The sequence below is a fragment of the Falco peregrinus genome, chromosome 2, assembly GCF_023634155.1.
Source record: "Falco peregrinus isolate bFalPer1 chromosome 2, bFalPer1.pri, whole genome shotgun sequence".
Classification (NCBI taxonomy): Eukaryota; Metazoa; Chordata; class Aves; order Falconiformes; family Falconidae; genus Falco; species Falco peregrinus.
Window position 1 is genome coordinate 111,497,083 of NC_073722.1, and position 14,885 is coordinate 111,511,967.

General features: G+C 44.9%; 2 protein-coding genes across 6 annotated transcripts in view; both read right to left on the reverse strand.

The window, feature by feature from the left end:
- The window catches only part of SYNRG (synergin gamma), a 43,477-nt gene extending 40,721 nt beyond the window's left edge, over positions 1–2,756 (reverse strand). For all 5 annotated transcript variants that reach the window (XM_055795981.1, XM_055795980.1, XM_055795979.1 and 2 more), the window contains exon 1: positions 2,642–2,756. In XM_055795981.1, coding sequence (XP_055651956.1) covers positions 2,642–2,715 — 74 coding nt within the window. In that variant the 5' untranslated portion in view covers positions 2,716–2,756. The remainder of the gene's footprint in view (positions 1–2,641) is intronic.
- Positions 2,757–3,725: 969 nt separating this feature from the next.
- On the reverse strand, positions 3,726–12,224 carry DDX52 (DExD-box helicase 52). The gene is made up of 15 exons (XM_005233691.4): positions 12,106–12,224; positions 11,685–11,922; positions 11,216–11,346; positions 10,826–11,011; positions 10,405–10,548; positions 9,643–9,754; positions 9,262–9,334; positions 8,908–9,111; positions 8,469–8,559; positions 7,802–7,924; positions 7,447–7,597; positions 7,008–7,083; positions 6,197–6,268; positions 5,451–5,543; positions 3,726–4,914 (listed from the first exon to the last, which is right to left on the reverse strand). The coding sequence occupies exons 1-15, from the start codon at positions 12,190–12,192 to the stop codon at positions 4,836–4,838; spliced, it is 1,860 nt and encodes a 619-aa protein (XP_005233748.1). The 5' UTR covers positions 12,193–12,224; the 3' UTR covers positions 3,726–4,835.
- Positions 12,225–14,885: the final 2,661 nt, after the last annotated feature.

The following is a 14,885-nucleotide window of genomic DNA, read 5'->3' on the forward strand; positions in this document are numbered from 1 at the left end:
ACTGGAAGAAGAGCTAGTTAAAAGTAGCAAAGCAAGCTCCTGCAGCACAGTACTCCGTACGCGCAGCTCGGATTCATCACAGACCTCACTCAAAGATTTGGCTGTGCAATTGCCAACAGCAGCCACACATGCACATACATAAACCCCAGCAACAGGAACTTTATTTCTAAACTACCTTTTGGAGATGCAAAAGAAACGCAGCTAATTAAAGCTGCTGATTTTCATCGCTGAGAAAGCAACCAAAAGCACAGTCAGTTGTGAGATTAACTGAAGCACTACAGAAAGCCATTGAACTTGGTAACTGTATCATGATAGAAGCAACATCAGAAGTAACTTTCTTTTAAAGAAAACATTTCAATTCCAGTTATCTCAAAATAACACTAACAGAATTATGAAGAATAAACAGACAAAATAAGAAGTCTTTTTCTTTCTTTTTTTTTTTTTTTTAAAGATGGGCACTACTTGGAGGCTAAAAGAACATTTATAGCTAGCTGACTGTGCTCTACAATGACCAAATGCACTTTCTAGACAATGGAAACTTTAATGATGCTTAAAATATATAGATTAGCTGACTATTATCAAACATGCTATTTTAATATAGTTTCGTCTTCCTTGTTATTTCCATAATGCTTTAAATGCACCTGCAGACATTTCTGTTGTTAGTAGCAGAAGCACTTTACCACCTAGCTTCATGCAACAAGCCCTAATATTTTGGGTAGAGCAGTAAGAAAGTGTAGTATATGTGATATGCTGCACAAATAAAATAAATATAAGGAAAACAAAGCAGAACCCTTAAAGTAGTAACATAAATCTGTAAATTCCTCTAAGTATTTTAAATATGGAGCTTAAAAAAACCCCAACAAGCAACCAACAGCTTCAGTCAAAATGCAAGATCGTGGGGAGAAACAACTCCTTTGCTGTACTCATACTTCACTATAAAGGCTCCAAACTACACATTTTCCCACCTAGAAATGGATTTTAACACCTTAACTCCCAGTCAGTGCAACTCTGTCACACAACATAGACCGTGATAGAATTTTTAAATGGCTGAAATCCACAAAAATTGAAGTGAAAAATAAAGCAGAGAACCCACACAGATACAGAGAATGGAACTTTTTCCTCTACCTCTGGACTTCATTCTCAAAGAAATCAAAATACTAACCATAGGAAACAATGACTTTTTAATCCTTTTATTTTTTCAAAACCTACAGTCCACTAACAACATTTTTGCTGCTTTCCTTTTAAATTGTTGAGCAGGCAGCGTTGCTCAAAGATGTTGGACAGTTTATCCAGCCCCTTGCCAGAATTGTTTCAGATTTACAGACACAGGAAAACACAAAGATTGCCTCCCATCCTTTCCACAGCATGCACAGGCAGACATACACGCTTCAGCTTTTCTCTTTTTTCTCTTCCCAAGCATTCCAGACCCCTTGGCTGCCTCTAATCCAGTGCAGAGATTGACCTGGCTCAGAGGGCTGCTGGGGACACCCTGGACCCGCACCTTGCAGGTGACAATCACCCCAGTGCAGACCTGCCATCCTCACGTTCCCAATAACACTGCCAAGATATCAGGCTTCAGATAGCCAGGACAACTCAATGAACTTATACATCAAATGCAAAATCTACCCAGCCTCCCTCGAAGTAGGGCAACAGATAAACAGCATGCCAGAGCCTACATTAAAAAATAAATAAATTACTAAGTCTTCAAAGGTAGGAAAATACAGCTTCCCAGCCTTCCCAAAAACACGACAACATGTTCACGTGTTTCTCTATCACCGTTTCTTTCTCCTGACACCATTCCTTAGTTCTCCCTCTCTGATGAAGTGCCCTTTGTGGGACGGAGGGGAAAACTCCCCCCAGCAGCAGCAGGCGGGGGCAGAGGCTCCGGCCACAAACCTGCCGGGTGGTGCTAAGCAACGTTTATCGCTGCCGGCACCAGCGGCACCCAAGCAGGACTGGCAAAATCCTGGAATTCTGCCCCAATACCTGAGATTGCGGCTGCTGAGCAGTGGGTTACAACTGCCCGACACCGCGGCCACAGGCCTGGACAAGCATCAGGGTGAGGTGGGCTCCCAAAATGTGAATAAATCTCAGCAAACGGTGGAGCCACCAGAGCTGCGTTGCCCACACCCTGCCTGGGACCCCCACACCCCACCCAGGACCCCATATATTGCTCCTGGGACCCACATACTCCACCCAGGACCCCACACACTCATCCTAGGACCCCCACACTCCACCCGGGACCCCACATATTTCTCCTGGGACCACCACACCCCACCAGGACAACAGACACCACTCCCAGGATCCCCGCACTCCACCTTCGATCCCCACAGATCAACCAGGACCCCACGTACCCCTCCTGCCCCGCCCCCCCCCAGCCCTCCTGGGCCCTGACCCCTCTGTCCCCACATCCCACTTACACCCTGAGCCCCCACCCCACGAGTCTCCCCCTTACCTCTGTCTCCTCATCGCCCACCAGCTACCCCCATCTCTGCCCCCCTCCGTATCCCCCTCAGTCCCCTCACACCCCCAACCTCTACCGTACCCGCCCTCCTCTCCGCAGCCCCCCCCACCTCCGCCGCCTCGCCCCTCACCTGCGGCCCCACCGCCCCCCGGCCCCGCTCCCACCGCCACCACCGACCTGGCAGCCCCCGCTCCGCCGCCGCCCGCCGCCCCGCCGGGGCCCCCCGCGCCGGGTCCCGGCCGCATCGCCATCTTCCCGCTCCGGCCCCGGCTGTCAGCTGAGCGGCGGCGGCTTCCGGGGCCGGGCCCAGCCACGGCCCGCCCACGGCCCGGCCCCGCGGACCCGCTGAGCCGGCCCGGCCCCACGGCCCCTCAGTCCCGCAGTCCCACGGCGCCGGCCCTGCCCCACGGCCCCTCAGTCCCGCTGCCTCACGGCCCGGCCCGGCCACGCGGCCCTTCAATCCCGCCACCCCCACGGCCCCTCAGCGAGGGGGCCAAGGCGGGAAAATGCAGGCGGGCAGCGGGGGCCTGAGAGGTGGAGAGGGGCCCTGCCTTCTCCTCAAGGAAGGCTTTTAAAATCGAGGCTGGATACCGTTAAAAGCTTCAGGCACTGAAACAAACCTCTCCCGTGAAAAAGTGCCGAAAAAAGCGCCAAGGGGACAGGGAAATACAGCAAGCCCTGCAAATATTACTTTTTTACCTGGTAATTTTGCCAAAAACCTCTCAGAAGTATTATAAAATAAGCGCTGCTGCTGAGGCGCAGTGTGATGAAGGAGGCCGGTACAGAGCCATGCAGAAGCAGCACCTCTCTCTCGACGAGGCCAGGCACAGCTTGGACAAAGCGTGGAAGTTCTGGAGTTGTCCCTTACCCACAGAAAAGGGGCACTGGGGTGGGACAGCATCACAGCTCTTCACGGGGGAGTAAATCCCGAGAAAAGCCACTGCTTCAACAGCCGATTGGTGTCAGAAACATAAAAATCAAACCCAGCCCAAGAGAAAAAGCTAAGTTAAATGTAAACTCTCATTTTAAAACTATATTCCTCAGAACTGTGGCACTGCCTCTCAGAATTAGAATTGCACCCTGCAATGAGACAGGGATGCTCACGATCCACAGCCATTTTTCCCACCACAACTACTAGAATAAGCACATCTACTCTCTGTGTTAGCAGTACCTTTAAAGGTAAATATTGGCAATGCCTCCCTCAAACTGTTACACGTATTCCACCTTGTATCTACCATCAATCTCACAGCAGACAACTTGGTATTTATCAGAATATACAACTTATCTTTATTAAACTATCCAGGTAAATTTGTTCATAGATGTCAAAATGAAGACATTATTTCCTATATAACCCAAATAGAAGATGCAATTCTGCCAACAGAAGAATTCCACTTTGGTCTAGCTCAGGAATAAGCAAAACAGGACGCAGAGAGTCATCAGCAGTTTCTCACCAAACATCACCGTTGTCAGCTGGGCAAAGCAGTTACCAGTGCTCAGCTGCACACGACCGACACACCTGGGGATCCATTTCCAAACTGGATCAAGCATGGCAAAGCAAGAGGACAATCCTGCACAGAAACGCTTGCTTAAAGAAGGATTAGACTTGCAAAGGAGAAGTTGTTCCTGCATTACCAGAATTCTAACACAACCCCAGTGAGCTGAGGACACACTTAGCAGAATAGGAGGTAGAAAATGTGTGGAGCCTGACCTCTTTTGCCTAACAGACTAAGGAATAATGCTGCAGACTTATTTCAAAGCTGCATAGAGGGGCAGGTCTCTATTACAATCTTTTATGACCTTGTTTATTCTGCTTTAAGGCTTAAATATGAAACAGTAACAAAATTACTGGAGTTTACAGACAGAAAGTATTAGTTATTTCAAAATGACTTTACATAAGAAAAAAACATGAGGAGCAAGGCTTTACGTTCACATGCAATACAAGTAGGTTTGGTGGGTTTTTTTCAGTGTCCAGAGAAACCCGACAGCTGCGTTTACCAAGCCTGACACTAAGCTTTGTTTGGTTTCTGCCACTGAATCTTCTGGAAGTCTGACAAACATATTAGGGCGATCTGAACACAGAACTGACGGTACTTCCAAGGTGTAATACAGAACTGCGTGAGAGTAACACAAACAGATGCTATTTTTGAACTATTCAGAAACACAAGGCATTTACTGCAAGAGCACACTCTTCAGCTTCTGCAAGAAGCATTCAGGAACCTTCTACTGGTATTTCCTCAGTAGAGACTTTCTTATTTATAAAACATCCATCCTCACCCAGAAGGAAACACAAGGAATGTTTGTCTCCCTTCACCATCGCTGCTATCTCCATTCGGACACAGGTGTCACCCCCAGCTCATGAGTAGTCTATCATTCAGCTTTTTGAAACAGTCTGCAATTTACTGCCATTTTTATCTTCTTTCTTTTTTCCCTTATTTTCCTTTGTAGTTTTCCTACAAGAAACACATTGGAGACCAAAACTCCTGAATCATATATGAAGCATACAGCAATTACACAGACATAGGTGTTGTTTTATACCCTATCAGTGCAGCTGAACATAAATCCTTCAGTAGCAACACTCCAAAGCATAGGGTGAGGGTGTTGTTTATGATCCCGCAAGCTCTAGCCATTACAACTTAAGATCTGCTTCTCTTATTAATACTCCATGTGTTAAAATCAAAGCCAGCCCTTTGCTAGAAGAGCTGCAGATAGGTTCTGTCAAATGGAGAGCTTGTCTGAAGTCTGGCTTTAAGGCCAGTAGTTTAAACTGAGCTTGCTATCACCTGATACATGGCACCATGTAAGGCAAACTGATGGCATTAATCCCATGTCCACTAGACAGATATTAACATTAAAATTTCACTATCACTAAAATCATTAAGACTGGGTGGTCCATCCACGTAAGTTATCAGTTCTTTTGGAGGCAGCCTGATGGGCCTTTTCTGGACAAACAGCATCTCTTACCTCCTCCTGAGAAAAACCTACTTACGTTTTTCTTTTGGCTTTTTTTAAGAAACACTGTGGGGTGGTACAAATGGATTCTCTTGCCAATGGTTTCTTAATGAACTTCTTCTTTTGTTTGCTGAGAATGACATTTAGTGAAGAATTAAATTATTTCAAAGGGCAAAAATTAATATCCAAAGCAAATAAAACAGGTAATGAAAATCTTTACTGGATGTTAGGGATTTATGGGTCTGAGTATGTTTTCAGTGTTATGTCAAGGTTAGTTCAGCCACATTGTCTCCCAAGATATTAAAACAAATTTAATACATAAGTCTAATCATATATATATATATATAAAGGATTTCTAGTTTTAGAAACTGTTAGAAAGTTATGAAAAAGCATGAAAATAAGCACTAATTAAAAACCTATTTATCTATATGTATACACCCCACACCAGTTTTTCTAAATGCAACACAAAAGAATAAAGGACTTCCCTTCATTTATCAAAAGCCCAACTCATGAGGATGGGCCTAGCAAGTCTAAAGCAGATTTCAGGGAACTCACAGAAAAATAGTTAACTCCAGCAAAACCATTAAGTCAAGAATTCTTTCTGTTTCCATTTTTGTCTGGGTAAAAAACTGCCACCCCCACCCTGTCTAAAATTCCTTTTGCAGCTAAACTGAAATTACATTGTAAACAACTAGATCTTTTGTAAACCTTAGACCCCTACAGAACCACTCATGCGGGCTTTTAAAATGGAAAACAAACTGGTAATCTATCAGATGAACGTACCTTTGCAGTCTGGGAAGGTGTTTTATGTAATCTGGCACAGGACAGCCAGCTCGCTGAATAACATTGGCTATACTGGAAAGGAGAAGAGAGAAGAGATCAATTCTGGCAGCAAGTGCTGGGACAAGAGATATGCATCTGCAGAAAACAGCAATACTGGACCACTGGCTGTTTTGTTATTGGTTTTTGGGGTTCTGTTGTGGTTTTTTTAAAGCAAGAAATAAAGACACAAAAGTGAGTTCAAAGTAAGGTGAGGAAGAAACAAAAAGTCATAAAAGGCTTAAATGAAACTAAGAATTCCGTGTGGATAAACAAATTGAAACTCTAGGTGAGTACAGTCTTCAAGGAGATGAAGAACAAGCAGTAAGGCAAAACAGAGTCCTACCAAGTTATTCTGGACACAAAGAAGTTAAAGAACTGGATTAGAAACCCTAGAGCACAGCATGAGGCACTCATGCCTTCTACACAACTAATGACTTGGGAAAACCAGAACAAGAGCAAAGTTAATTGTAAAGACTGTTTAAGCTGCCCTTTAGCAAGGTTCAAGTCAGAATAACAGAGTTTCACTGAAAGGTGCTACCAAGTAAATCATCGCATCGTGATTACTGACACCTGCAAAGAAGTGAATGACACCTGAAAAGAAGTGAAAGGATGCTAGTTTCTCTCTGGCTGCACCAGTGAAAAGTTTCAAAAAGAAACCTTAAAATTCAATACTGTGCCTACAAGGTGTGTGGTACCAGTCACACCCACGCAGTTCAGCAGTACACTGTACAAAACAAAAAAATATTTTTGCTATATCATGCTTCCAATTTACCTCCGTAATAAAGGTTTATCATCTTCTGTAAAGAATGTGACTGCTTTTCCCGTGTGCCCTGCTCTTCCAGTACGACCTGTCAAACACAAATTTTGCAGGGAAGAGATTTTACTTTATCTCCCTTTATTTTTTCCTTTTCACAGCCCCAGCCTTCTGATGTGTGTTCAAATTAAGTATACTAAGCCGCCGATTCTTAAAGAGTGTTGCTATTGAATGAAAGCACAGGTATGTCTCTGAAGCATCTAAATATTAAAGGTTCATAGACTGCAGTTTTACTGAAAATTGAGCCCAGATATAAACTGGACAAAGCAATGTAGAAGCTGGTGCTGCAGCAAGAGAGTAGGCTTTGTTCCAGGATTTTTTTGTTCATGCACAACAGCATCTACATCAAAGATCTAGGAAGTAAGAAAAAGGACATAATTTGTGAACACTCACTCACCTATCCTGTGGATGTATTCCACCGCACTTGTTGGCAAATCATAATTAATGACCATATTCACTCCTTTGAAGTCAATCCCTCTAGCTAGTAAGGCTGAGCAGATAAGCACCCAGATCTTCCCAGCTCTGAAACTCTGTACTATATTATCTCTCTAGGAAAAGGAAAGAAACATACTTGGAAACAGCCTAATTAACAATCTGAGAAAGGAGGCGAACTTGTTTTCTGAAAATTGTCACAATGTTAATAAAGCTAAACCTCTTAACAAAAACCTGCATTAATTTGCTGTCAGTTACCTGAAGTTACATTCCAACATTCTTGCTTTTACCTTTCTTGAAAGGAAATTACACCCTCCTACCTGCTGCTGTGTTTTGTCCGCATGGATGACATCCACATTGATGCCTTCGTAAATAAGTTCATGGAAAAGTTCTTTAGCCCTCTCAATAGACTGTACAAAAACAAGGACTGGAGGAGCAAAACCCTGCAAAAAGAATAAGCTTCTGTAAGGTTCAGGCCCTCTTCCTACCATTATTGGTTGCAGTCACTGAGCTACCAAAAGAGACTTAACCAGCTCCAATATTTTACATCTCAGAGGATGTTTTCTTGTTGGTTTTTTGACTTTTTTTTTTTTTTACTAGCCAAATCTTTGGGAGTCAGAACTAAGCAAGTTCATCTTCATTGCCTTTGATGGAATGGTTCCTGACTTAAGCATCAGGCTGCATTTTAATGCACTGATTTCCATCTCACACCACCAACAATGTGAAGAACCTATTCACACTGCCAAATAAAATTAAACAGACTGCTAACACAAACTGCTCCTAAGCAAAGCTCAAATATATAACCAAGAATGTGGAACACTCCATTTTCACAGGTAGGGTAGTTACTCTTCCTCTTGCATAGCAGATTTGGACAATGGTTTAATCTGTGTCACAGAGAAGTCTCTGACCTAGGAAACTGCAAGTCCCTGACAGAACACACAGCTCAGTTCAGCCGTAAGCAGAACGTGCTCAGTCTCTCCAAAATACCTTTTTAACAAGGTCTCGCATTGCTGTTAGTTTTCCCGTCTCAGATCCAACAAACACCAGCTCTTGTTCTACTGTTTCCGCTGCAGAGTTTCTGAAACCAGAAATCCAAGAGAAGCATGCTACCATTTGTGGTTTTTTATAAAAAGCATAAAATATTACCTGGCGAATGAGAAATACTCCACAAACTTACTTCACAAGTACACACTCCTAAGATTAATGATTATTTGATGATAAAGTAACAGGCAAAAAAACCCAACACTTTCCCCAATATGTGAGAAAGATCTATATGCCTACACACATTTTTTCCAGAGACAAACAACCTGCAATACTAACACCAACAACAGACATTACACCAAGCGGACTGATGATGTAAGGAAAACAACTAATTTGCCCATGAAAGGAAAAATACGAGTGAGTCACAATACAACTGCACACCTACCTTGCTCCAACGGACACCAGAACAACACTGTCAAGGCTGAGTTTACACCATTCCTCTACATCATGTGCAAAGGTTGCGCTGAACAAGGCTCTTCTCACCAGGTGGGACGTGCATGCCAGGAAGATGGAGGCTAGCTGGTCTCGGAACCCCGACTTTCCATCTTCAAACAGTTTGTCTGACTCATCCACCACCAGCCACTCCACACTAGGAACAGAGAGGTTTTCTTTTCAGTAAGAGACACTTACGGAGAACGCAGAAGTTTAACAGACCATTCACAGATGCAAGGCCTAAGCACACATCCGCTTTTCAGTGGCAAAGCTAGTAGCAAAGCCAGATTTGATAGGCTTTCAGTACCTGGTCAAGTCTATTGCTGGAGGATCTTGTTTCAGCAAATAAATGAGTCTGTTTGGAGTAGTGACTAGTATGTCTATAGAAAGGGAAAAAGAAAAGAAGAAAAAGCAAAACATCGAAAAAGACCAAAAAAAATAAACTGGACTCACGGAGACCTGAGAAACACAAGTTCCGATCCAATTAGCCAGAGGTACAACTTAACAAGGTCCACTCTCAGGCTCACTTCCTATTTCTTCCATGCCAGCTACTGTTTTTAGTGTTGAGCAATAGATTGCACATCTTGAGTGGTATTAACCAACCTCTTTAAAACCACACAGGCCAGAAAAGAAAGGTCAGTGACATTTTTTAAATTTTTAGAAGCACTTCAGCAGTTTAAACAATTACCAAATTTTTTAGAAGACTTGGGCCCAAATTTCTTTGCTGCTTCAGCTGCCTTGTGGATCATATGTATCCTGAAGCCTGTCCCCTCAGCCAACTTCACCAGCTCCCGATGTGTCTGAAAAGGTAGCAACAGAGATTAAATTCTCAAACTGAGCTGATTAGCTTTTCTAACCAGAAAAAAACTGCAGATAATCCTGAAGATACAGCTTCAAACACCACCCCAATTTCAGTGTTAAGAGAAAGCTGTCTAGTTTTCTTAGCATAATAAAATCCATCTTTCTAACGTATTATTCACCAGAAAGTCCTCACAGGTCTGACTACCATATTTTGACTCTAATGATGTAGCTCCCATAAGCCTCCTGTCCCATTTGACTAAAAACAGAACTCTGCCCAGAGTTGTAATTTTTTTATTTCAGTTTAGTAACAAAGCTTCAATATTAAGTTACTCATTGAAATTCTGTGTTTGGGACAAACAGATAAATCTCCTGTAGCAATTTCCAATATGAAAGCAGGTATTAAGAGTGCCCAAGCACTGGGCAGTTTTAAAATATGGTCAAAGAATCCTGAGTCTCTAACCTAATCATTTAGATTAGACTGAGATACTAGATACATAGCTATTTCATAGAAGACAAGACTTAAAAGAAATGTTTAAATTAGTTTTTTCTGATATCTGATGGTCATAAAAGAAAAAAAAAAAAAACACTGATTCAGAGTGAAAACTTTGAAGTACATCAACATGACAGACTGTTTCCCTTCAACACACACCTGGCTAGCAAGTTCTCGGGTAGGCGATATGATCAGAGCTCTGAATCCTTTGTTCCGAGGTTGTTTCAGATGTGTTAAAAGAGGAATACAGAATGCCAGTGTTTTTCCAGACCCAGTAGGAGCTGAAGCTAGAAGTTCCCGACCCTGTAAGAAAAACAAGGGCATTATTTTACTATGAAAAACACCCAAAACAAACAACAAAAAAAATCACATTTACGTAAATATTAATGCTACAAACTAACCCAAAATACATTAGTAGAAGCAGAGATCAAGAGTATTGTAATGGGTCAGTTCTGAACTGTGATGCAGTTGATGTACCTCTAAAGCTGTGCAACTAACCACTGCCATGACCCTGAAAGGAAGACTGCTCTCCAAATTTTGCCACACTCCCTATAATGAAACGCAGTACCAGAAAACTTACATGAAGCATGACGGGAATAGCCTGCATCTGGATTGGTGTTGGGACACGGTAGCCAGCAGCTTGGATATTCTCCATGATTTTAGGGTGGACTTTATATTCTTTCTGAAGCTGATCAAATGTTGCAATCGGGTCAGGAAGATCTGTTCCCTGAACATTAATCTTGTGTTGATTTCTGAAGCGGTTTATCTAAAAGGCAAAAGAAAAACGACAAACTCTTTCTTTCTTCAACAGCATAAAGCCAAACATGTATGGATTCATCTTCTGATTATTTGCCCCATATTCAGTCACTCTCCTCCTAAGAGAAATTACCACACGTGAACCTCAATTTTCAGACAAAATACCCATAGAAACCAAGTAACCTGTCGCTACATTAGAATTCCGTGGTCCCACCTTTTCTCTTCTCAAGCGTTCCAGTTTCTCTGCAGTAGGTTTTCTGTCTTTTGCAACTTCGAATTTTGCTTCCAAAGAGGACATCCACTTTATTCCATTACTTTCTGACAACTCTGGTATTGATGTTGCTTCTGGAAGTTTAAAAAAAAATTGCAATTTCCATTAGTAAAATCCAGGCAAAAGGTATTTAATAAAAAGGACATGTCAAAGCCTTTTTTTTCTCTCATTCTCGCTAAAGTTAACGAAAACTCCAGAAGGCTGGCAACCACACCTCCATGCCTTCACGCTCAATCTTGGCCCAATTATTGTATCAGCTCAGACACAGGCCAGCCAAAGAACTCTTTAGCCTCTTTTTTTTTCTGGTAAAATTACCTACAAAACCCGCAGATTTAAAGAACTGAAACAAACAAGCATTAACTTGATAAGGCTATTCTGCCAGTGACGCATGTACATATACATAAACGCATACCTCGTGCCTTTTTCTTTTTTCTTTTCCCTCCACCGCTTTCTGCAGCTCTTTTTCTCTTTCCTGCCATCTCTCCATAGTTTTTCCCGGCTTCATCCTGCGGCTGTTCTCCACTCTTTACCTCCTCTTCAGCCCCTGTGAGCCCCCAGCTCTCCACGACAGACCCCAGAGAGGCTCCCTCCTTGCGCCCGAAGAAGTCGAGGCTCTCCAACGAGGCGCTGCAGCCGCTCCCCTTTATCACCTGGGGCAGAGAGCAGGGAAAACGGTGAGCCGCCCCGGCCAGGCCCAGCGCCCCCCCGGACCGCTGCCACAGGGCTGCAGGCAGGCCCGGGGCCCCGCTGCGAGGAAGGAGCGGGCCCGGGAACCAGCATCGCGCCGGGAGGGGACCCGGGCCCGTCCCAGCCTCCCCCCGGCGGCGCCGCACCCCGAATCTCCGCGCATCGAGCCCGAAGCGCCGCACGTCAAAGCGGGCACCAGCACCCAACCGCCGAAACAGCTCCTGCGCCTCCATGCCGCCGCACGCCCGGCGCTCCCCGCGGCGCCCCGGAAGTAGCGAGTACTTCCGGGAGCGCGGAGGCGGGGCCGAGCAGGTGCCTGGCTGGGTACCATAGCGACCGGGCCGCGGGGTGTCATGGCGCCGCACTGCCATGGCAACGCGCCGTTAGGCTCCGCTCCGCTCCAGGCCGCACCAAGGCCCGGGGCACCGGGAGAGGCCACCCCGAGGGCGGCGGGCGCTGATCCCTTCCCCGCTGCGGGCCGGCCCCAGCCACGGGGGTCCCGGGCCAGTTGCGGCATCTCAGTTCTGCGGTACCGCGGGCTGGAAGGGGCCGGACCGGAGGGACCACAGCAGGGCGGTGGTTGGTGATGCCCAGTTTCCTTTTTTTAAACAAAAGTGAATCATCTGCATGAGGTCTAGGCAAATCAGAAATATCAAATCCGGCATATAAGTCATAAAACTGTTCTACATCTTTATAGGCCGATTGCAGTGTTTTGTCCCTTTGTGTATTCCTGATGGCAAGTTAATTGTCCTGACTGCTTTAGCTACTTTTAAGGAACGGCTCAGCTGAATAAGAGGACAGCTGAATAAGAGGACAAAAGCTTTTGTGGGAAGTTTTTGTTCGGACATGTCTGGGCTTTGGTGATTTACAGTATCATTAGCTAGTCTCAAAGGACTGACCTCTCTTCTATCCATCACGGTGTCGGGCAAGTCAAGATTATCAGCTCCGCTGGGCACAACCACTGTGCCTCTTGGAGATGTAAACTTAGGTCCTAGATATTTCTGAGGAAGCAAAACAGTGGCTTACTGGCACTTTTCATTGCCTGGATCATCCCTTGTTTTATATTCTCTCTGTGGATCAATGGGGAAGTCCCTGTGTGATGTGCAACAAGTGGCTCTGCCTTTTACTGTGAAAGTGGAGGAATGTTCTCTCTTGGTTTGATTCAAACCCGTTTTGTTAAAAAATACTTAGGGCTCAATCCTGCACTACCTCCTGATTTTAAGACTCATATCAACAACATTTCAGCGTGTGTTTGAGGTGACACAGGTTAACAGTCCCAGCGACACCTGAATTAAAGTCAGGAATGTGCCCAGTTAACTTGTTTAATCCTTGATTTCCACTGATACAATCCGGCCTCACAACAGCACTTGGAGAAAAAAACGCTAGAGGCAATGGCAGGAGCAACCCAGCAACTGGCTCAGCTGCTCAGGGCAATCTAGAAACTTTGCATAGATTACGATCAGAATTTATTTAATTCATGTATTTATTCATTATGATAAACTGTGAGACCCAATGGTACAGGTAAGTCTCCTAGTACTCTGTATCAGATCAAACAATACAGATATTTTTCCTGGTGTTCTTGAAGTAAAACAAACAGAAATCCAATTAAGCAACAACAGCATTACAAAAACTATTTTATGTAATAAAAGTCTCAAGGGCTAAATGTCTACATTGCCAAAATCCAACAGCTCTGAGAGATACAGGCAATGGCTGTTCCTCCTGTAATGTTCACTACTTTAATTACGAACTCTGAGATGAAAAATTGCATAAATGCGATCCTCCCCACAGCCCCTATCTGCCTGATTTATAGCACTTTTTCTTTGCCAGCCTTTTGACTTCCCAGTAGACAGGTGGAAGCAGCCACAGAGACCTGGGTGGGTGCAGAGCACCACGACACTGACACTTCCCTTGCTTGTGTCCCCGATGGTGTATTTACAGCAAATAAAGCCAATGCAGGAGAGAAACTCAACGCCGTGTCCTTCAGGCCGTTCCCGGGCTGAGGCTCTCACTTTTCTGCTGGAAGTGACTAATGGTTGCTGCGAGAGGACGGGGAAGAATGTGGAGGCATTTGTGTAACAAAGAACTATAAATCATCTCCAATATCCATCACTCACCAAGAGATGCTGTCAGCAGATTCAGGAGTGAGGAAATGGGAAATATTCTCTCCATCAGTTGACTGGGAAATCCTTTTGTGTAAGGAGTAAGGAGCTCTGCTTCCAAAGCGGCAGCACTGGGTGCCAGGCAGGCAGAAGGCCATGCTCTGGGAGTGAGGGATCCTCCGGCAGGAGCAGTCCCCAGCTGTATACTCCTGTCTTCCAGCCTTCCAGCACGTGCGGCCCCAGAGGCTGAGTCGCCTTTACTGAAGTTGATCCACCCTGGAGCAGTCTCAGAGGGGTCAGCGCCGGGACTCAGGCTGCGAGGGGTCATGTCGTGTGTCGGGGGTGAAAGGGAGAAGTCAGTGAAATACAAAAATGGAGCAACTGAAGTTAATGCAAAGCAAAACTGCTCTTGTCACGGCACTGGGCTTATCTTTCCTTCCCCGGTGCTGCTCTATCAATTACTCAGTGCTAATTGCCAAGTCAGCGCTGACACCAGATGACCAGCGAGGCCTTTGCAGGGTGCACGTGGTGTGGGAGCACAGGCCGTTCAGCTCAGCCGAGCCACGGACACAGTGATTAATGCCCCAACAGCCTGATGTAACCTGGGCAATTATTAGCAGGGCTTGCCAGGATGGATCTTGATTCCACAAAAGTCAGCTCAAAACTACACCTGACCTCCAAAACTGATCCCTTAACTGGATTGACTAGAGCTGATTTTACTCTTTTTCTGTGTTGCTCCTTCTTTGCTGAGCAAGGCAACCTAAAGCCTCCCAGAGAAGGACCCCTCCCAGGTGCATGCTGCAGAAACCCTACAAGGCAAAGGATGA